At 34.6% G+C, this 24,164-nt stretch overlaps 1 protein-coding gene across 1 annotated transcript in view; it reads right to left on the minus strand.

Moving 5' to 3' along the window:
• The window catches only part of TMPRSS15 (transmembrane serine protease 15), a 130,824-nt gene that overhangs the window by 58,836 nt on the left and 47,824 nt on the right, over positions 1 to 24,164 (minus strand). The window contains exons 9-12 of the mRNA XM_063113305.1: positions 19,482 to 19,622; positions 18,636 to 18,785; positions 8,777 to 8,882; positions 1,963 to 2,113 (exon numbers count right to left, since the gene is read on the minus strand). Of these exons, the coding sequence (XP_062969375.1) occupies positions 1,963 to 2,113; positions 8,777 to 8,882; positions 18,636 to 18,785; positions 19,482 to 19,622 (548 nt within the window). The remainder of the gene's footprint in view (positions 1 to 1,962; positions 2,114 to 8,776; positions 8,883 to 18,635; positions 18,786 to 19,481; positions 19,623 to 24,164) is intronic.

The following is a 24,164-nucleotide window of genomic DNA, read 5'->3' on the forward strand; positions in this document are numbered from 1 at the left end:
AAATCTAATCTTTTCCGACTTGATTCTTCTTGTGGTCAAATATGCTCCAGAGAATCAATACTAACAGTTTCCACATAGTGAAATATTGGTGGATCATTCCTTTCAAATCCTTCTGCTGTACCCAACTCCTTTATAATGTGCTATACTAGATAAATTTTCACTTGTGTCTTTCTTCTGAGTTAGACAATATTGCTACAGTTCCTCTCTCTCTCTCTTTCTATCTCATGATATTGTTATACTCCACTGTACTCGGTCATGCACTCACATCATCTGTCAGGGGGCAGCCATCTTCTTCCAGATTTCTTCCCCCAACAATATTAAAAATCCAGGCAGCTCTCTGCCTGTTTAGAGCATACAATCCCTGAAGAGAGGACACTCTGATTAGATAATTTATGTGGAAGAAGACAGGGACAAAAGAAAACTGTGAGTATAGTATGATCATTCAGCTGGTACTGGTCATAGTTCACCCAGGGTGTTGGTGTGGGGTACTGTGTGAGGCTGCTGCCCAGAGGACACAGAACCAGACTTGGGAGAGAGGTCCTGTGGTCAGATGTAACATATTAGGTTCTCACGGACAGTGGAAATTTTTGGCCGTACTCTTCTGTGTAGGAGAGGAAAGGCATAAACTGAAAACCTGCTATGTGCTAATTGCTCTGCTTAGTACACGGTGGACATTATCTCATTTAATTTTTCAACACTATTGTATAGTTATCCACTCACTCATTTGTTCATTTACTTCAGACCACCTACTTCATACCAGACACTATTCCAAATAAGTAGTATTTTCTTCCTATCATGTGTGAGCCAATTGAATTTCAAAGAGACTACAGTGACTTGCTTAGGATTTCACATCAAAGTGGCAAAGCCAACATGCAAATATTTGTAGAACTTGACACTATAATTCTGACTGATGCACTAATTCTAAAAAAAAATGGGCCCATTTATATTACTTTAGAAAAGTAAATATGCTCAGAAAAGTAAGATGCTCAGTTGAGCCAGATTTAGTCACCGCAACACTGCTTCTTTTGCCACTTCCTCCATCTCTTTGTTCCCGTGATGTTCCATTTTCCTGTACCCTTCCTTGAATTATCAGAAAGCAAATAAAGCTGGAGAAGAAAACTTCACAGAAAAAAATAGAATGAGAAGAAACGAAGGAAAGGAAAGAAAGATGGGAGGAATACAGAGGAGAGACATTGATTACTGCCTTCCATCAAGTCAGGGGGAGAACTGGTGCCTCTGATGGTTATGGTGTCTGCCATCTGCATATGCAATTCCCAAAAGTGATACTATCATGTTTGAAACCACCCAATTAGAACATTGTTAATTTGGTCAAGCTAATAGCCTATATTATCCTATATTTTAATTGCAAAGACCCTTAGGAAGAAAACACGTTAAACTGTTATCTGAAAAATTAATTCACCTTAATGTGAAATAAATGATCAAAGACTTCTCAGTGATTGAGCTCATTGAATTTTTCTCTAATGGAAATGGTGATTAAGTAAGTATGGGGCAAGGTGGGTAGATATCAATGGACAGAGATGTTCTAATAGTAAAAGAGGATTCCCTAGAGAAGTGCAGGGCTTACCTAGGTGATGTTTGGGGAAATTTGAAAGTACCAGGTAGGCAGGGGACAGAGGAAAACAGGATTGGCTTGTGCTTGATTGTTGCTGAAGAAAGAGAAAATATCCTGCAAGGTTTCTGTAGATTTTATGAACCATTAACTATAAATATAAGCAGTACTTTCACTTAGTAAATTGTTCCTTAATAAGCGGCTTCTAATACATCAATGAATAAATAAAAATAAAGATACTCAAAGATAAAAAATAAGGTAGATTAGAAAAATAGAGAAAGTGACTTAGCTATCTTCAGGGAGTAAATTAATTTTTTTCACCATATCACTGTAATTATAATTTTATCACTGTATAAAGAATACAAATATAAACCACAAAGTATTTTGCAAACCTTATATTCAACTGTTTCATTTAATGTTACTTGTCCATAATTCCAATTATCTCCATAGTTTCCTTCCTTTTGGAAAACTGTCTTCTCCATGTTTTGGTCACTGCTGACATTAATGTTTAATTTATAGACATTTTCACCATACATATAATACCTATTTTGGAAACAAACAAAAATGTTTAGATTTCTACAACATTAGAATAAATACATTTCTGGGTTCTTCTAAATCTTTTACTGCCTTTTAAATGCTCTGCTGTCTCTTCCCTTGGGTGTTGGAGTTGCTGGGGAAGGCAAAGCAAGCCCACCAGCATTTTGCTGCTTTATCAATTGAAAAAGTAGGCTCACCACATGACCAGGGGCCAAGGTGAGCACCATCTCACACACTGCTACCCCCACCCATACCTGAGCCCCAGAGAGGTCCACCCACTACCTGAACAGGAGCCAAGGTGAGTACCATCCCATGCACCACCAACCTAGGTCCAAACCTGAACCCTAGAGAGGCCCACCCACCACCCGACCACAGGCCAAGTTGAGTGCCACCCCATGTGCTGCTGCAGGCCCAGACTCAAGCCCTGGAAAGGCCCACCCCTGGCCTAAGCAGGAGCCAACGTGGTCTACCACAGCCACCACTGCTCCTACTGCCACCTCAAGGACAACTCACCACCACAGTAGCAGCCATGTCCACGCTACAGGCAGCCCACCACACACTTGACTGTACTGACACAAGAAGAGCCACCAGAGAGCGTAGAAATAGAGGAGGAAGTCTTTCTCCTCACAGCCCACTCCAGAGTAACAGAAGAAAAAAGTACCTTACCAGACGACCAAACATTAGTGAAAAAAAATTAGAACTAGAGATAAACAAGAAAATATGACACCACTGAAGGGATATAGTAATTCTCAAGTACCAGATACAATAAAGCAGGAAAACATTGAAATGTCTGAAAAGGAATCCTGAGCAATGATTTTAAGAAAACTCAAAGAGATAAGAGAAGACTTAAACAGAAAACACAATGAAACAAGAAAAAATATTCAGGACATGAAGGATAAAATTTACAAAGAGATTAATACCTTAAAAAAGAATGTAGCAGAACTCCTAGAAATGAAGGATTCACTCACTGAAATAAAAACACAGCAGAGAGCTTGAGCAGCAGGCTAGAGCAAGCAGAAGAAAGAATTTCAGATCTCAAAGATGGTCTTTTTGAAATAACCCAGGCAGAAAAATAAAAGTAAAAAAGAATTAAAAAATTAAGAAAATCTAAGAGAGCTAGCAGACAACCTCAAGTGCACAAACATTCGAATCACGGGTACTCAAGAAGGGAGGGAGAAAGGAAAAGGCAATGAAAACATATTCAAGAGTATAATAACAGAAAACTTCCCAGGTACAGGGAGAGACACAAACCTTCAGATCCAGGAAGCCCAAAGATCCCCAAACAGATTCAACCCCAAAAGATCCTCTCCAACACGCATTATAATCAAACTGGCAAAGCTCGAAGACAAAGAAAGAATTCTAAAAGCAGCAAGAAAGAAGCATTGAGTCACTTACAAGGGAGCCCCCACCAGACTAACAAAAGACCTCTCAACTGAAACCTTAAAGGCCAGAAAAAAATGGGATGATATATTCAAAACACTAAAAGAAAAAAATTGCCAGCCAAGAGTACTATACACAGTAAGGTTATCCTTTATAAATGAGGGAGAAATAGTGCATTTCCCAGACAAACAAAAATTGTGGGAGTTAACAACCACACAACCAGCACTGCAAGAAATTCTCAAAGGAGTCCTGTGTGAGGAATCTGAAAAATGATAATCACTATCACAGATACACAAAAAAGAGCAAAAACACCATCAAAACAAAAATGCAAATGAGAAAGAAAGAAGCTAAATCATGCCATCTCAAAAATTCAACCAACATTGAAGATGAAAAATAAAAGAGGAGGAAAGGAACAATAGATATTTAAAATATCTAAACAAAAAGCAATAAAATGACAGGAGTAAAGCAATACCTGTCAGTAAAAACCCTAAATGTAAATGGATTAAACTCCCCTTTCAAGAGACACAGACTGATTAGATTAAAAAGCTAGACCCATGTATATACTCTCTTCAAGAAACTCAGCTCACCTGTAAAGACACACATAGACTAAAAGTGAAGGGATGGAAAAGGATATACTATGCAAATGGGAAACAAAAAACGAGCATGAGTAGCTATTCTTACAAAGGATAAAACAGACTTTAAACCAAAAACCATAAAAACAGACAAAGAAGGCCACTATATAGTGGTAAAGGGATCTATCCAACCAGAAGACATAACAATCATAAATATGTAAGCACCAAACACTGGAGTACCCAGATATGTAAAGAAAATACTCTTGACTGAAAGAAAGAGATCGACCCTAATATGATGACTGGAACACCCCTCTCTCATCATTGGTTGGATCTTCTAGGCAACAAATAAACAAAGAGACACAGGATTTAAAGTACACCTTAGACCAATTAGACCTGGCAGATATCTACAAAACATTTCATCCAACAACTACAAAATGTACATTCTTCTGATCAGCATATGGAATATTCTCAAGGATAGACCACATGTTAGGTCATAAATCTAGTCTCAGAAAATTCAAAAAAACTGAAATCATTCCAAGTATCCTTTCAGACCACAATGGATTAAAACCAGAAATCAATAAAAAGTGAAACTCTGGTACATAAACAAATGCATGGAAACTAAACAACAGTCTTCTGAATGACCTATGGGTCCAAGAAGAAATTAAATGGGAAATCAAAAATGTCTTGAAACAAATGAAAATAAAGATACATCATACCAAAATCTGTGGGATACTGTAAGAGCAGTACCAAGAGAGAAGTTCATTGAAATAAATACTTACATCAAAAGAAAAGAAAGACTTCAAATAAATGACCTAATGCTACACCTCAAAGAACTAGAAAAACCTGAAGAATTCAAACTCAAAATTAGTAGGTGGAAGGAAATAATTAAGATCACAGCAGAAGTAAATGAAATAGAGACCTAAAAATAATACAAAGAATCAACGAAACCAAAAGTTGGTTTTTTGAGAAGATAAACAAAATAGACAAACGACTAGCTGGACTAACTAAAAAAAGGAAGAGTGGAGACCCAAATAACAGATATCCAAAATGAAAAGGGAGACCTTACAACTAACACCAAGAAATATGAAGAATCATGAGACATTATTATAAACAACTGTGTGCCAACAAATATGAAAACCTAGGGGAATTGCATAAAATCTGGACACATACAAGCTACCAAGACTGAACCAAAAAGAAATAGAAAACCTGAACAGACCAATAACAAGCAATGAGATTGAAGTAGTAATCAGAAATCTCCCAATAAAGAAAAGCCCAGGATTGGATGGGTTTACAGTTGAATTCTATCAAACCTTTAAAGACAAATTAATAACAATTTTCTTCAAACTATTCCAAAAAATAGAAACAGAAGCCATTCTCCCAAACTCAATCTATGAGGCCAGCATCACCCTGATACCAAAACCAGACAAACACACAACTAAAAAAGAAAACTATAGGCCAATATCCTTGATTAACATAGATGCAAAAATCTCCAACAAAATATTAGCAATCAGAATATAGCAATACATCAAAAAACTTATACACCATGATCAAGTGGGATTCATCCCAGGGATGCAAGGATGGTTTAACATATGCAAGTCAATAAGTGTGATACATAACAACAACCCAATCAAGGACAAAAACCATATGATTATTTCAATAGATGTAGAACAAGAATTTGACAAAATTCAACATCCCTTCATGATAAAGATTCTCAGCAAATTAGGTATAGAAGGAAATTATCTCAACACAGTAAAAGCCACATATGAAAAACCGATCACCAATATCATCCTAACTGCTATTGAACAGAAACAAGGCAAGGATTCCTCTGTCACCACTCCTCTTTAACATGGTACTGGAACTACTAGACAGAGCAATCAGGCAAGAGAAAGAAATAAAGGGCATCTGGATTGGAGAAAATGAAGTCAAACTGTCTCTGTTTATAGATGACATGATCTTATATATGGAGAAACCTAAAGACTCTACCAGAAAACTCTTAGAGCCAGTTAGCAATTTCAGTAAAGCTGCAGGATATAAAACCAACACCCCCAAATCAGTAGCTTTTTTGTACCCCACTAACAAACTAGCAGAAAAATAAATCAAGAAAGCAAACCCATTTACAATAGTTGCAAAAAAATAAAATAAAATAAAACAACAACCAAAAAACAAAACAAAACAACAACAGCCTAGGAATCAATTTAACCAAGGAGGTGAGAGATCTCTACAATGAGAACTACAAAATGCTATCAAAAGAAACTAAAGAGGACAGAAAAAGGTAGAAAGACAAGCCCTGCTCTTGGATTGGAGGAATTAACATCATGAAAATGTCTATTCTACCAAAAGCAATCTGTAGATTCAATGCAATCCCCATCAAAGTACCAATGTCATTCTTCACAGTAATAGAAAAACCAATCCTAACATTCATATGGAGCAACAAAAGACCCCTCATAGCCAAAGCAATCCTGAGCAAAAAAAAATAAAGCCAGAGGCAGAACTCTGCCCAACTTCAAATTATATTACAAAGCTATTGAAACCAAAATAGCATGGTATTGGCATAAAAACAAACACTTGGATCAATGAAACAGAACAGAAAACTGGGATCAAGCTACATATTTACAGCCAATGGATCTTTGACAAAGGCAACAAAAACACACATTGGGGAAAAGACTGCCTCTTCAATAAATGGTACTGGGAAAATTGGACATCTATATGCAGAAGAATGAAACTGTACATGTTCATCTCATCATATACTAAAATCAACTCAAAATATATTAAAAACCTGAAAATAAGATCCAAAACCATAAAATTACTAAAAGAAAGCATAAAGGGAACACTCCAAGAAGTAGGACTGGGCAAAGACTTTGTGAATAAGATCCCAAAGCACAAGCAACAACAACAAAAATATAAATGAGATTATATCAAACTAAAAAGCTTCCACACAGCAAAGGAAACAATCAACAGAGTGGAAAGAGAACCTACAGAAAGGGAGAAAATAGTTGCAAACTCTACATCCGACAAGGGGTTAATATCCAGAATATATGAGGAACTCAAACAACTATACAGTCAAAAACCAAATAATCCAATTAAAAAATGGGCAAAAGAGATGAATAGACATTTTTCAAAGGAAGATATACAAATGGCCAACAGATACATGAAAAAATGCTCAGGATCCTAATCATCAGGGAAATGCAAATCAAAACTACACTGAAATAGCATCTCACCCCAGTTAGACATGCCATTATTAAAAAAACCAAGAATAACAAATGCTGGTGAGGATGTGGGGAAAGGGGAACTCTTCTATACTGTTGGTGGGACTGTAAATTAGCACAGCCATAATGGAAAACAGTATGGAGCTGTTTGAGAAATCAAACAGCTACAGATAGAACTACCATATGATCCAGCAATTCCACTTCTGGGTATATACCCAAAGGAATGGAAATCATCATGTTGAAGAGACACCTGCACTCCCCTGTTTATTGCAGCTCCATTTACAATAGCCAAACTATAGAACAAACCTAAATGTCCATTGACGGATGACTGGACGTGGTAAATATGGCATATATACACAATGGAATACTACTCAGCCATAAAAGGAATGAAATTCTCCCATTTTCAGCAATATGGAAGAACCTGGAGAAAATTATGTTAAGAGAAATAAGTGAGACACAGAAAGACATATTCTCACTCATAACTGGGTTCTTGGAAGGAAGGAAGGAACGAAGGAAGGAAGGAAAGATAGAAAGAAAGAAAAAGATGAAAGAAAGAAAGAAAGAAAGAACGGACCACAATAATACATTGAACTTTCAGAAGGAGGGAACAAACCTAAGGATACTAGAGACGGTGGGTCGAGCAGGAGAGGGTGTGGGGAGTGATAGGTCGGGTAGAGGGCATGGGGAAAGATTAACATTTGTAATGATGAATATGCTAATAATAATAAAAATAATAATTAAAAATATTCACATGGGTACCTGGGAAGTGGCAGGTCTCCTGGCATTTGGAGCAGTATTCCTTGCTTTCAAACTGTATTCTAGGGTCTGGCCCGTGGCTCACTTGGGAGAGTGTGGTGCTGATAACACCAAGGCCACGGGTTTGTATCCCTGTGTAGGGATGGCCGGTTAGCTCACTGGGTGAGCGTGGTGCTGACAACACCAAGTCAAGGGTTAAGATCCCTTTACTGGTCATCTTTTTTTTTTTTTAAAGCAATAAAAAAACCTGCATTCTAACATTGCAGTCAAACTTATTGAAAAAGTATATTCAATTTGCATAAACAAATACTCTACAATGAAACGACTTTTGAGAAAGAGATTTTCCCGCTTGTATGTCGGTAAAATCATACTTTAAAAGTTCATGAAAGACCCATATTTCCTTTCAATTCTCTTTTTCTACAAATTTTTAAAAGTACCCTCGTATATGCTAGCAAAAGACCTGAATAAAAACAGCTATGCTATATTGTTTACATAAAATATTCCTAATATATATCTGGGGACATTAGGGATTTTCTTACAGGATTGTTTCTAATGGATGATCCTTCTTATAGCGTAATTTATATCATATACTATAATATATCTGGTAAATTGCAGATAACACAAAAAAATTGTAAAGTATTGGCATATGCAATTAAATCTTGGCCAACCTCGTAATGAAATCTGAGCTTGGTAATCTGAGAAAGGCAATGTCACTCATTAAATAAGACAGCATTTTACATGCATCTACAACATACCAGAAACTAAGGCAGACTGGTTCCACAGTGGGATCTAAAGGTAAGCTTAAAAGTCCTACTCTTTCTTTTCTCCCTCCTGGTCCAGTTGGCGTAGAAATGTAAAATCCTGTGAAATCAACAAAAAAGTTTTCACTTTGCTTAAATGTTAGAATTTTTCATTGTGTGACATCGTTCATAAGCCGAAAAAAAACTTTAAGATGAAACGTAAAGAAACATATTTCAATATATAGTAGACAGGGCACTAGACGGGAGCCCACAAATCAGTATTTTCACCATAACAAATTGTTATTTAGGAAAATCACTTCACAACTCTGGACCTCCCACTTTATTAAATGAGAGCTTGAACTAGCGTACCACCAAGGATATATCGAACTCTGACTTTTTTTGAGTCAATATATTATCAGGTCCAAATACCCCCTTAATTTCAATTTACTAAATGTTTCGATTAATTCAGATCTTTAGAGGAAATCAGTACACGAGGGTATTTAGATATGCTGGTGGACTAAGTCATGATATAGGCAAGTATTTAAATACAAGTACAAAAACGAAATTAAAAGTTTCAAAAGCCTCCATTTTTCTACTCCACTGACTAACTGCACACCTCTAAATAAGAATTTGCCTGATTTTATAATGGCTTCATCTTCCTGTATTCTTTTGAATAATAACTAATCAGATCAAAGAGGAGCAGGAAGCGTGCTAATCCATATAAAAGCTTCCAAATAGCACAAGTCACTGCATAAAGTGCTTTCTGGTCTGGAGTTTATTATTTCAACCAATGATTTGAGTCATTTGAAGTGTGCAAAGGGTTGTTGAGATAAGAACATCTGGAAGATTTTCTTAGGGGAATTTATTTTATCCTCAGTTTGCCTCTAATATATTATGGCAGGAAACAGGAGACATGTAACAAATATGACATGGAGCAAATGAACTATTGGATTAATCTATTTTGATTGAAATATGATTTTTTTATAGAATGCTGAAATTCAGTATTTACTTGAAATCAGGCATCTTCTCTTGTGCTTTCCAACAGAAAAATATAGGCAATGTTGCATATAAAATTCAAACTCATTCATTTATAAATGCAGAGTAAGAGAAAGACATAAAGAAAATAAATACTAGTAGAACTGCTATAGATACATCAATGCATATTTAGACCAGTCAGACAAACATTGTTTAGACTAAATGAGTGTTTTATCAAGGTGAAATCATGCTCAAACATCTTAATTAATGTAATATATGAACATTAATTGGATTTACATTAAAAACATAAAATACAAATAAATGTGTTAACATTTTATATTAACACATCACTCATATAATGCTGAGAACTTCTTTTAGCTATTTAGTTAGTGCTCAGTTTATTCAACGTGATGGAAAAGAGTAGATATAGAGGAGAGGTTCTAGAATTCACTCTCTAAATGCCCCACTCCAAAGACCTTTGAGTTGACCTTACTTTTAGTTGCTTAGGATGCAGTTGGGAAGGAAATAATTAAAATACCACTAAATGCCATGGTTAAGCACTGAAATGGTTAGTCTATTCAGAAATATTTTTAATTAGCTGCAATTATCTAACATAAACACACACCATGCTCCTATTTATGTTTGGCCATGTTCATATTCAATTAACTATAATTCAAAATATTTTAAATCTGTTGTCTACTCATTAAGCAGTAATATATTTGGAGTTTTCAGTATGACAAGATGATGCTAAGAGTTTCATGTCAGTGACAAGATAAAACATAATTAATTATGTAGACTATACGGTAGCTTAGAAATTTTGCATAAATAAATAAGTAAACACAATAAATATCATATAGAATTGCATATTAGGAATATAGTAAAATAATATATAATATTAAATTATCATTTTTGTCTTACCAGCTAAATTCTTTAGTTGGCAAATTAGAAGATGAAAATTCTTCATAAAATTATGAATTGTAAAAGTAGAGAAATGCAGTTTACGCAAAAATTTACTTTTTCTAACCACCCAATTGTCCTTAAGTTTTGTCTACACTTGACCTCTGTTTAACACATACTGGATGCAGCAGGAATCACTGTATTATTATATCCAAGGCAGCCCATTTTATTTCAACATGATAAGAAAATTCTTTTCTTTTTTGGGATTTAGCTTATGTGCACCTATTGTGTCTGACTTTGTCTTCTGAGACCATTAAGGGTAAGATGTATTTGCTAGCTGTACAACTGTTTAAAAGACACTATTAAGTCTCTCCTAAGTCTTCTCAAAACTATCCATTCTTTTTGCCCCCAATAGTTTAAATGACAGTTTGTTTCTTCATTTGATGAGCTCTCAATCAGTTGTACATAGCCCCAGTTATTCCACTCAGTGTGAAAACCCGACATTCACATGGTATTTCTGTTGGAATATCGCACCAGGTGAAGGAGTAGGAACGTCACAACACTCGGAGCTCTCACTTAAGTCCGGCCTTCATTTTCACTATCTATTTCCGTGTGTGTCTCACTCCTAGTTCTCCAACTCTCCATGGGAATTCTTTATCCCATGCATCCCATGTATGATTGCTTGATAATGCTTACTTATGTGCAACCTAATTGGTCTCTTGTTCATGATCTTTTACTATCTCTTTATTTCCTATAAAACCAAGTACAAATTCACTCTGATGTTTGAGGCCTATGTACTATGACTTCAATATCATTTTCCAACCATAGTTCTTATAATTCATCTATTTACATATAGAACTTCTACAAAATTTGATTATTTTAATTTTCCAAACACCTAGAAATTTTATGACCTTTTTGGGTCTTTTTTAACATTGTATTTTATTATTATTATTTTTACATTCTGAGATGTTGTTGCAGAGTGGTGGGAGGTGGAGGGGAAGCGGGCAGAGCTGGCCCACAGCTGGCTTCTTTGTTCTCATGGTGTGTGGTGTGGGGGGTGATTCCGGCCTCTTTTTTTTTTTTTTCTGTTTTCCTGTCCTTTCACTTTTCCTTCCAATTGTATCTTGTAGAAATCCTACTAATTTTTTAAGGTAATTTAAATCAAATTGCCAACTTCTTCAGAAAGCCTCCTAATTAGAAGTGACCACTTCTTCTTTTGAATTCTTAGTGCACATTGTATTTCTCTGCTGTTTGTTAGTATATTCTATTGTGCACCTTATTTATATTCATATGTGACTTTATGAACTTGCTAGAATGCTTAGAAAAGAAAAGTTACCTTTTTCATTTTTTATTTTCTATATGGATTAGCTGAATGTTGTTTAACATATTGTTGTTATACTGATTTGACTTGCATTTAAATTTTTTAAGGCTGTACACAAAAAGAATGATTAAATAGGTATTTTCCATAACTACATGGGAATTTATATGGCCAAATGAAAATTTCTTTTAAGATCCTTCAACTTTCTGGAAGTATCTTCTAGAGCTCTTTGGAATTAACCACAGGGTCACCTTAAAACTCAGAACATTGAGTACATTTTTTTGGTTGTTTGCTTGTTTTATGTTCTGTATTTTTTAAATTTATGTATTTCATTTTATAAACTCTAAAATTATTTGAAATAGCTCCCTAACATCTTCCAAAAGCATGCAAATATCAAATTAATTTCAACAAAGGAAAATGAATAAACTTTTCAAAGGTAAATTAATTTTGAAGGAAATCAACAAGTCCACTTAATAAAAAGAAATCAAGAACATAAATATCTAAGTTTAGCAACTTAAATTGCATAAAAACTTAGTAAAAAAGAATATAAATATAAGGACACTTCAAAAAATTCATGGAAAAATATTATTGACGGATAATGGAAATCTTTCCATGAACTTTAACTTTGTTTTGTTTGTTTAATATTTTTTAAAATAAGATTATAGAAAATGTGTTCTCTGACCACAATAACAGAAGGAAATTTAGAAAACTCACAAATATGTGGAAACTAAACAGCAGTCTCCTAAATAAACAATGGTTAAAAAGAAAAAAATCACAGGGCAATTAGAGAGTACTTTGAGATAAAGATCAAAGCACAACGTATCAAAATTTATAGGATGCAGGGCTCATGCAGTGCAATTTATACATTTTCATGGAGGAAAAATTTATACTTGTAAGCACCTATATTAAAAATAAGAAAAATCTCTAATCAGTAATGTAAACTTCTACCTTAAGAAAATAGAAAAAGTAGAGCAAACCAACCCAAAAGCAAATATAAGAAGGAAATAGCAAAGATTATAATAGAAATATATGTTAATAGGAAATTTTTAAAAAATAGAGAAAATCAACAAAACCAAAAGTTGATTCTTTAAAAAGATCCACAAAATTTGCAAACCTTTGTCTAGACTGACCAAGAAAAAAAGAGAGATCAAAATTGCCAAAATCAGAATTAAAGTAGGAGCACTATTGCATTGTCACTATGGCTATTTGTGGTGATAAGATTTAGTTTCTTTCTCTTTCTTGTTTTCATTTTTGTTCTACCAGTGGGTTTTGTTCTTTCTTGTGTATTCATGGTAGTCATTACTGTTTTTTGGATTCCAGATGCAGGACTTCCTTTAGGATTTCTTCTATAGTTGGTGGTGTGGTGGAGAACTCTCACACCATTTTTGTTTGTCTGGAAAATATACTATTTCCCCTTCATTTCTGAAGGATAGCTATGATAGGTATAGAATTCTACGTCTTTTTCTTTCTCCTCCCTTTCTGGAATACCCATGATTTTAATGTTTGTGTGCTTGAGGTTTTCTGCTAGCTCACTTAGATTTTCTTCATTTTTTTCAGTTCTTTTTTCCTTTTTTTTTTTTTGGTTTGCCTGGGTTGTATCAAAAAGACTATCTTCACAATCAGAAATTCTTTCTTCTGCTTGTTCTATCCTGCTGCTTAAGCTCTTGCTTGTGTTTTTTTTTCTTTCTGAGTGAATCTTTCAAGTCTATGAGTTCTGCTATATTTTTTTAAAGTATTAATCACTTTGTACATATCCTGGATTTTTTCTTGTTTCATTATGTTGTCTAACTGAGTCTTCTCGTATCTCAGTGAGTTTCCTTAAGATTGTTGCTCAGAATTCTTTTTCAGTCATTTCAAGGGCTTCCTGCTCTGTAGGTTCTGGTGTTTGAGAATTACTGTATTCATTTGGTGGTGTCATATTTTCTTGGGTTTTCATATTTCTAGTATTTCTATGTTGATGTCTGGTCATCTGGTGGAGCTGTTGCTTCTTCTATTTCTCTGGAGTGGGCTTTGAGGGGAGAGACATCCTCTTCTTTTTTCAGTCTCTGCTGGTGACTCTCCTTTTGTTAATGCAGTTGAGTGTCTGGAGGGCCACCTGCACAGTGGCTTTGGCTGCTACTGTGGTGTTGAGTTGCTTTTTCAGCAACTGTGTCTGTGGAGGTGGCAGTGGTGGGCCACCACTCAGAAGTGTTGTTTTCAGTGTGCCCTCTTGCCTGGTTTTGGGCAGGGGTACTGTGCTAGGTTCCTTGCCTAGGACCCTGGGTGTGCTCTCTTGCCTGCTTCCAGGTGAGAGTTTAAGCCTTCAGCTCCTTGCGTAGGACCCTGGGCATGCTCTCTTGCCTGCTTCCTGGCAGAGGGGCTGTGGCCCTCAGCTCCTTGCCTAGGACCCCAGCTGTGCTCCCTAAGCTCTGGGATTTCTGTCTTGCCTGCTTCTGGGCAGAGGGGGCTGAAACCCATGGCTCCCTACATTTATTAATTTAAGCACACAGTAAACCTCTTTCTTGAGCCATTTGGTTTTTCGTACAAGGTCTTTCTATCAATTTTTTCTGCTTACTTCTCCATGAACTGAATCTAACTTCTCCTCACCCAACATCCCAAGTAAAGAGAAAAAGTGCTGGGCATGTGCTGATGTTGATGTAGAAACAGCAGAAACTGGTGAGGTAGTAGAACTTTCTGGAAACTTGCAGATCCTTCTGAAGGAAGAAAACTGATTTAAATTGCTTTGTGATTTGTAAGTGTGTATGAGAAACTAACTGATCCTAGTGGATAAATATTGAAAGTTTTAGGTTGAAGAATGGTACAAATTGAGTCAGATTCTGTCAATATCCAAAAGTAATATCATTTTCTAAAATCCAACATCATAGAAAAGATAAAGAAGTAAAGATAATATAACTTTGAAAACATTGAAGTTACATGTAACTTAGAAAAAGTTTACATGCTAAATAAAATGGAGATACCAAAAGACCTAATGCACTTTTGAAAATTGAGCAAAATAACTACTTTCCTCCCCAGCATAATACATAGAATATACCTTAGAATACAGCTAATTTGCATCTATTGAATGCATCTTGTGGCGTGAGTAGAAAATAGTTATGACATCTAACATTTATATAGCATTTTCCATGTGCCAGGCATTTTTCTGAGTTGTTTATTTTTTTAACATAGCAATCAATTTAATGTTCATAACATGCTTCTCAAGTCAGGTCCCATTATCTTCAGCCTTATTTTTCAGGTAAGGAAACCGAAGCTGAGAGAGAGGCTGGACAACTTGTCTAAATGTCAGGGCTGACACTTAAATATAGCTAAGACATCATTTATTTTAATGATCTTTACTACTACTCTTTGCTGCCTCCCAAAGCGTTAGAAACAGTTATGATTTTGTTGAGAAATGCAAGAAAGAAACGCTTTCTTTGTGCCGTCTAGCCCTTCTGTGACTCTTAGATTTCTGAAGTTTTCACATGTTACTAACCTCATTTTCCCTGAGTGTTCGGAACAAATGGGCCACTTCAGAGCACGCCAAGATGCTGCCCTACATCAATGCTACCATCCCTACCAATCCCTTTTGCTTCTAAGAGGTACAGAGAAACCCTGAGGTTGACAGTGCAGAGATGTAGGAACTGCTGCTCTGCCAGGAGAGAGTTCTTCAGAAGGACTAGAAAAGTTAAGGGGCTTAGATGTTCTTCCCTAAAGCAATGTTAATTCAAAGCTTATCTGTTTCATTCAGGCTTTCCTGTCATTTAAAGTGAAGGCAAAGAACGAGAAAAGAAAATAAAAGCTCTGCATGGATAAGAGGAGCAGCAGGAGAGATTTAATTCTCATCCATTTCAGAGGTAGGATGTTCTGACACAAAAAAGTGAGTTGGAAGCAAACGTCCTTTGTGGGGAGAATGACTGGTCGGTTATGAAATCACAGGTATGAGAGTTGGAGAGGACCTATTAAGCTCTACCATCTGTCCTTATTACATGACTTGTCTAATTTTAAATAACTCCTGCCACAGGATTTTCTCCTGAGACTCCATTCCTGACCCAACAATTTAAAACTTCCACTTGACATTCAACCTGCTTCTCTTTGGTCAGTTTCATCTTATTTCTTTAGTTATTTAATCTGTTGGCAAGCTGAAACCATTTTTCTCCTGTACTGTACTCATATTCTTTAAATATCAGTGAAATTATTTCATCTCTTATTACGATGACATTAAAGTAGAAAAATGATAATTTGAACATCAAAGATTTCAACTCCATAAAAGGTTATCTGTCATAGTTAATAGATATAAATGCTTTTCGCACTTTCCTCTAACTACTCTTGTCCAAGTGTGGTACAGACTTTTTAAAAATAAAAATAAAGGGGAAAAATGACCAGATTATTTGACTGTTTTAAGCCAGGTCTCTTTAGAGGGTTGGGATGATTATCAGTTAGGGTTGGTCTTCAGCTGTGCAGGTTCCTAATATATCCATGGAGAATTGGGCTCTGGGAGATAACTTATTCAAAGAAGATTAATTATGTATGAGAGTATTCATGCCATCATTTTCAGTACTAAACATTCTTGGTCTTATGGGATTGGCCATCTAAACAGAGAATATTTTTTATGTGTAGGTCCACCCTGGTAACTAATTTAGTAGGATCCTGCTGGTCTTACTTTCAGAATTTACCTCTTCTTACTATATCTGCTTCCATTGATCTGAGTCCCTTGACCTTTTCTCTGGTTAGATAATAACCTCTACCTTCCACTGATCTCCCTTCAATACTCTTGCTCTTCCACAAACTATTCTCTGCTTTCCAGACAGAGCAGATACTATCACTTCTGTGCTTAAGAACCTCAACTAGCTCCCTGGTTTACTCAGAGAAAGAGCTGAGGCCATAGAAGACTGACCATCATCTGGACCCTACTGCCCTACTCCACTCCAGCCACTTTGGACTCCTGACTTCTCTTCAAACAAGTCAGACATGCTTCCCTTTAGAGTCTCAGCTGTTTTCACTCTGTATGGAATAATCTGTCTGGCTAGTTCCTTTAATTCCTTAAAGTCTTGATTCAAATGATGTCACTTTTCAATGAGACCTGAGTTGATCACTCTATTTTAATTTGCAATAGCACTTTAGCACCTGCCCTCCCCTTTCTTGTTACCAAGTTTCACATTTTCCCATTACTAAGTTTTATATTTTCCCAGAGTACTCATTCACATTTAACATACCAAAAAAAAAAAAAAAAAATTGATTACTTCTCAGGTATGTTGCCTATTTTCTGTCTTTCTTTGCTGGAGTATATGTTCCATGGGAGCAGAAAATCTGGTTTATTTTTTCACAGATTTTTTCAGGCTCTAGGCCATTGAATGCCTTAGGAATTCAAAGATAAAAGTGAGTAGGTTCTTGTTTCTGAAGAGAATAGTGTGGTAGAAAGAAAGAAACGGGTAAGCAATTATAAAGTCATGCAATAGAAAAAACAAAAGAGGCGCTTAAAATGTTTAACGGAAAGGAAGATTTCAACTTTGAGGTTCTAGACAGACTTCATAGAATTGGTGATATGTGATCTGAATCCTCAATGCTTGCAACCATGCCTAGTTAAAGGAGGCTTTTAATATTTATTTTTGAATTGAATTGTATTCTCATAATTAATCTGTCAACAAGTCTCATTTTGGGGTGAGTTGTGTCTAAGAAAATTATGTAAGTGCACAAATTTTCACTCTCTTCTTTTTGTAATTTTCCTTACTTTTTAAGATCCACGTTTCTTCCAGACTTGTAATTCTCTGCTCAGTGATTATATTTGGTTTTATAAATGCATGCTTCCAGAGCTTTCATGTGTGATTTTTTTGTTGTTGTTGACCAGTAAGGGGATCGCAACCCTTGGCTTTGGTGTTGTCCACCCCACACTCAACCAGTGAGTGCACTGGCCATCCCTATATAGGATCCGAACCTGTGGCCTCAGCGCTAACAGCACCGCACTCACCCAAGTGAGCCATGGGGACAGCCTTTTCATTTGTGATTTTTGCACTAGAAGTTCATTATCTCCTGAAACTTATTCATAATTTGTTTTCTTCAGTCAAATATTGTTGTCTTCAATGTTAATGTTTCCACCTGGAATTCCATTCTAGCATCCCATTCACATGAAAAACATACTTACAAATCACAACTCTTTCCTTAGGATCATGCTTTAGAATTAGAAGAATAAACCTATCTCTACTTCAAGAAGACATGATCCTATATATTGAAAATTCTAAGGAATTCTTTTAAAAAAAAAACTAGTAGAGCTAATGAACAAGTTCAGGAAGACTGCAGGATACAAGATCAATACACAAAAATTCATTGAATTTCTGTGCAATAGCAATGATCAACCAGAAAATGGAAATTAAGGCAAAGTAGTCCAAAGTTCAGAAAAGTTCATTACATCACACAAGTCTATTTAGCTAATAATAGTGGCAAAACTAGGGTGACAGCCTACTTTCCTTGTCTCTAATGGCCTCTGTGTACTTTTCAACATGTTGTGAATGTAGGGCAAAATAATATAATTCTTGAAACACGCTTTTACTTGCCTGTTTGATTATCATATTTCCTTTAAATGCATTTATTAGTCCATTACTCTAAAAACGAAAATCTGAAAAAGACTGCTTTGCATTTAATACCACTCACTTTAAACCACAGAAAAACACACATCCTTTCCCTTTTGATTTATGAACTAAATATGAACTATACCTGAAACATTGCCAAAAGTGTGGTCGACATTTGGTCCAGTAAAAGGGGGATAGGTGCTTCCCTGAACTCTTTCCCACTCGTTATCATCATTTAGATCCTGGACCCAGAAACAAAAGCCATCCTCAAAATTACAGTTGATTTTCTCATAATCTGTGAATTAAAAAAGAGAAGAATAAAAAACAGAACTCAAATTTAGTCCATAATGTGAGTAATTTTATTAGATTGCATTGAAAATAATCTAACTTTATGCAGTTTATAATTGAGTGACATACACAAAATCATTATTTTTTATTAATCTTAAATTAATTTATTCCATTTAGTTAAAACAAAACAAAACAAAAAACAAACAAAAAATCTTTTCTTTTCTTTTTGCCAGCTGTGTTAAATTAATGTATCTCTTATATCCCGTCAGGGCTTTAGCAGATACAGGCTTCTTGTCTCCATTGGTTTACCCACACAATTTGTGTTTCATATTTTTTACTCCCCTTACTACTCAGTTTAACACTTTGATCTAAATTAAGTAAGTTAAGTTTATGTGAAACTTTCTCTTAAGTAGTTTTATGCTAATAATATTTTTAACTTGAGATATTTGCAGTATATAAAATTTAATTTTTATATTTATTTATTATAGTTGTTCTCATACTGTTTTTTTTGATTCTTTTAAAGAACAGGAACTATTTTCTAATTTCTCATTTCTTTCTAAGCATCAAGTAAAGAGCTATGCACACAAAAGATACTCATTAAAGAACTTGCATAATTAAAATTTTAGATTCTGCTACTTTTAAAATGCCATTACAATATTAAAGCATCTGAAAATTCAAGGGCTAAAGAATAAGCAATACTTACTATTAAGCTCACTGCTGTTAAATGCAGTATATGTTGCATTAAATCCAATATAATCATTTTCATCTGATTCTATAAGGAAAGTGGCAGTAACTTGGTTGGAAAAAATCCTAATTGTGCCAGGATTAGTTTCACAAAGAGAAGCTACAAAAATAAAATAAAATAAAATAAAGGACTGTTATATGTACGTACCTGTCTATTTATCCATCCATTTTTCCATCCATCCATTTATTGATCTATCAGTTTTTCAATTAAACTATCAATCCATCTATCTGATATCACTCAGCTAACTAAAAGCATTAATAATATGATTCTTTTTTAATTGAAATGTCTCTTCTAAGCATTAGAAAATCTCAAATTATTACACATATTTATGGTTTGAAAAAACTATACTTTCATTTTTTATTATTAGCTACATGCACTACATGTAGATATGAAAAGAAAAGATGCATTTCTTTACTGAAAAGTTTCTTTAAGAAACACATAAGTTAAACAGTAATACAACTAAAAGTTACTTTGGCTCTATCAGGTATTTACCGTGCCACACTAACAGGTTAAACCTAGGTCACAATAATAGACAACAAACAGTATTGTCTCTCTACCCACCCATATAACCTCAAAATAATACTAGGTGATGTAAGGATTATTTCTATAGAATTTTATAATGATTTTTAATATTTTTCTGTTTTGATTCTAAGTTACTTAAGGGTTATCTCTCCATTTTTGATTCTCAAGGGTTACTACAGTGCTCGGGAAATAAAAAGTTCTCATATAATTATTTACAAAAATCATTGTTATATGAAATTTACTTTTATAAAAAGTTACAGTTTAGCATGTTCATTTTCAAAGAGGGTGATGTGGGCTCCAAGGAGATATAAGTTGGTTCTCAGAGGCAAAACAGTCTTAATTTTTAAATATGTAAAGCCCAGAAAATTCATACAGTAAATAAACAGATGTACAGAACATGTGAAATATTAAAATGGGGGAGCTATTGAAATAAAAGCTCTGAAAAGGTTTCTTAGTGGTGGTGATAATGAAAAAAGTTACACAATAATGGTTTAGCGTTTTAACTTGATAATCTGAACTGGGCATCAGATTCAGATCTGTGAAAAGTACCACACTTGTAATTTAGAGACAAAGCACCACTATTACTTATTGAGTTCTACAGAGAAACACTTTTATGAGCTATTAAAAGTTCTGTCCTTACTATGCAGGAATTAGTAAACAATGTGATACCTGCATGACAATTTCAATAGAATCTAATGGAAAGAAGCAGCATTGATTCATATCTTAATGTTTTCCCCTAAAACGTGTATCCTTCATTCAGTATTTTCTCACAAAGAACTACTTTGGTTATTTAGACTCTTCCCACCAGCATATATAATTGTGTAATCCAAATGGTTCTCATAATGAAAACTGTTGTAGTTCATAAGTGTCTAGTCCTTTTAAAACTGTGAACTTTCTAGAAACTTTGCTTTAAACCTATCTGTTTAAACCTCTTCTTGCTTTCTTTTCCATGACCATAAAATTCTTTTGGACAATGACTTCTGGTTGCATCTGAATGTGACTAGTGACTCAAAGGCACCCCTGATGGCTGCAGTGTGTTGGATCCCCACATTATCTAATGTCACTGCAGTAGATTAGATAGTACAGGGGGTCATGTCCTGAAGTCCACTGACCTGCTTCAGAGATATACACAAACCTTTGGAAATGATATAGAATATGTATCTGTAGAGACTGTCTAAAACTTTTATTAGCTTATTTAAGTCTCTTTGATTAAAATGAGTCCCAGAACCACAGGTCCAGTGAAAAGCATGTATTTTATGCATCCTGGAAGGCTGTAGAAGAGTTAGTATTTGACTTGTCCTGGCTCTGTCTTACTAGACTTCTCTATTCCTCAGTTTCCTCTGTTGCAATATAATATTTTCAATAAAAATGTGATAAGGAGTAAATAAGTAATTTCTATATGATACAGTGACTGGTGCATAGTAATTTTCAATGAATGCTAGCTATTGTTTCTCTATTCACCAACTTGGTTGTGAGCCCTGAAAAGGCACACTATGACTTTATGCTCTCTGTACCTCTGTCATTATGCCAGAAAGGGAAGTCTTCTAATCAATATTTGACTGCATGTATTAAGATGGGAATAAACAGAGTAATAGAGTTTCTGCACATGAAAGAGGGTTTGTGTTGAAAGAAAAAACAATTACCTAATAATTTTTAAAGGCTGAATTTTCCTGATATTATATTATAGCCAAGACAGTAAACTTTTAGACATTAATTTCTTAAGAAAATCCAGTGTCTTCTACTAATAAACCAATACTTCTACGGATATTTATTTACATAGATTTCCTAACAGTCACACTTGAATGTGAATTAACTCATCATTTGTCTTCTAACAGCAAAGGCTCTGGTGAATAGCTTTTGTGAAAGAGGAAAGCAGAGAAGCCTGATAAAGGTGCAGGGGAGTTTGGAAAGAGGGCAGTGGACAGGGATGAAAGACTTTCTATAGAGTGTGATTCAACAGATTAGTTCAAAACTATTTATTTTACCCAATTTGTAAGAGGACAAATCCTGCCAATAGAGTATCACCTTTATGATATAAAGAATTTCTAATATACTCAACATACTGAGTGCCCACTATGAATGTGGTATGGGGCTATCTGCTCAGACGGAGAAGAAATAACCAGTTTTCCTATTAGAAAAATTCAGATTGGTGTTATAAAAAAAAGTTAATAACTGAAATTATTCCATATGGAAGAAATGCTTTGGGTGTACTGAGGAAGGAATCTTTAATTTTGCCAGGCACTATGATTGGAGAATCTATGAGAACTTTTGGAAGGGGCGACTCTTTAAGCCAGTCCTTGTTAAATTTTTCCATGTAAGTTCTCCTACCAATATAAGTGAGTACATGGGTACTTCTGAGTGTACACAAAAGTGTCCTGATAAAAGCATAATGTTTGTCAAAAATGCTTTACCTTGAAAATACGTGAATATATTATTTAGTTTCATATTTACAGTGTGTGATTACTTTTGTTATAGGGTAAATTGACAATTCAGGAAGATCCACTCTGTTTATTTTATAGCTTTGACTAGACCTATGCACATTTTTGGGTGTTTCAGTTTTAGAAGCATGGTCTTACACAATGTTAAGAGACAGTATTAGGTACACATTGCCAGCAGTCCTATGGGACTGGACTACCAGCTGAGCACCTGGAATATAAAGAATGTCATAACAACTATGCACTCAGAAACACATTTTATGGGCTTGGCATTTTGAAAACTGTTTCAGAGTGCTCACCCAGGCTATTTTTATTGTCTTTCTTTGAGGATGCAGAAACAATATTTATGAATTTTTCTGGACAAAAAATTAAATGAAGTTACTCACGTATTTTACCTCTTCCATACCTAGTATTGATAATTATTACCACCACTGAATTTAATATTATACCTTTTTCACTGCAACTTAAAGAAGACATTTTGAACTAACTCTCCTGGCAATCTATTATGGTTTACTTCAGTTGTCATAATTCCTTGAAGAAGATCTTTTTCACCAGAACTTTCATACCATGACTGTGTATAAAAATGACTAAAAATGCCTTTAGGGTTTGTTTACACTGAGTTATCCCTAATTAAGTATATAGCAAGTATTTTATGGTACTGGACGCTTTTATTTCCCTGTATTTTCTCTAGATAATCCTATTTTCCCTAATTAAAGTAAAATATCTATAAATATATGATAAAATAATAACAATATATGAGATATATATTCTGAATTGGAATTTAATGAAAGTAAATCTTCTATCTCTCACACAAAGGAACTTGCTAAAATAGTCAGAATATGGGCTTGTGCATAAAGAATTAAAATACTGGCATTATTTCAATTCAAAATAACTTCAGAGTTATGAGAAATACTGCTTGTCTCCATTAATTACATACTACAATAATGCCATAAGGTAGAAATATAAATCTGTTAGTTAAAATTTAAATCAACAAATATTGAGTTTTTACAATAAAACAGGCACTGTACTACGACTGAAGGTAAGATATTATTGCCTTTCTTTAAAAAAAAGTTATTTTGAATTTTAACAAAAAGTTATTTTTGAATTTTAGAAGTGTAACATCTAATGTTCTTTTTCATATATTTTCCAGGTTAAAATTAAAATATTTTATTTTTAAAACTTTAAAATAGATTTTTATTTTAAAGACATTAAAATTAAACAGCTGCCTAACTTATTATTTAAATACACTTTCGTAAATTTTTTTCTACTTGGATATTTAGTTTCTTTATTACTTTTTTTAGTTATTGTGCATTATTCATGTCACTATGCCTAATTACTCTGAGACATTAATGAATGACTGCTAGTCTAAGCATGTGAAAATAGTGTTTAGACAAACAGTGATATTTGAAGAATAAAAGAACATGAGGGCAATTTACACCTACCACTTATTGGGTGGTTGACCTCTGTGAGTTTAGACTTCATGTTTGTAGAGATTATAATAGCACCTACATAATTGCATTTATTGAGCGAACTTAAAGTGCTGACAGCACTGCTTTACACATTATAAGTGATCAATGTATGCTAAAACTTATTAATGTCACATTAGTCTTTAGAGATATTTATATGAACTAGCTTATTTGTCCATCAATGTAAATATTTATGTTGATCCTAATTTTAAGGAACT

Source organism: Cynocephalus volans, chromosome 1 (assembly GCF_027409185.1).
Source record: "Cynocephalus volans isolate mCynVol1 chromosome 1, mCynVol1.pri, whole genome shotgun sequence".
Classification (NCBI taxonomy): Eukaryota; Metazoa; Chordata; class Mammalia; order Dermoptera; family Cynocephalidae; genus Cynocephalus; species Cynocephalus volans.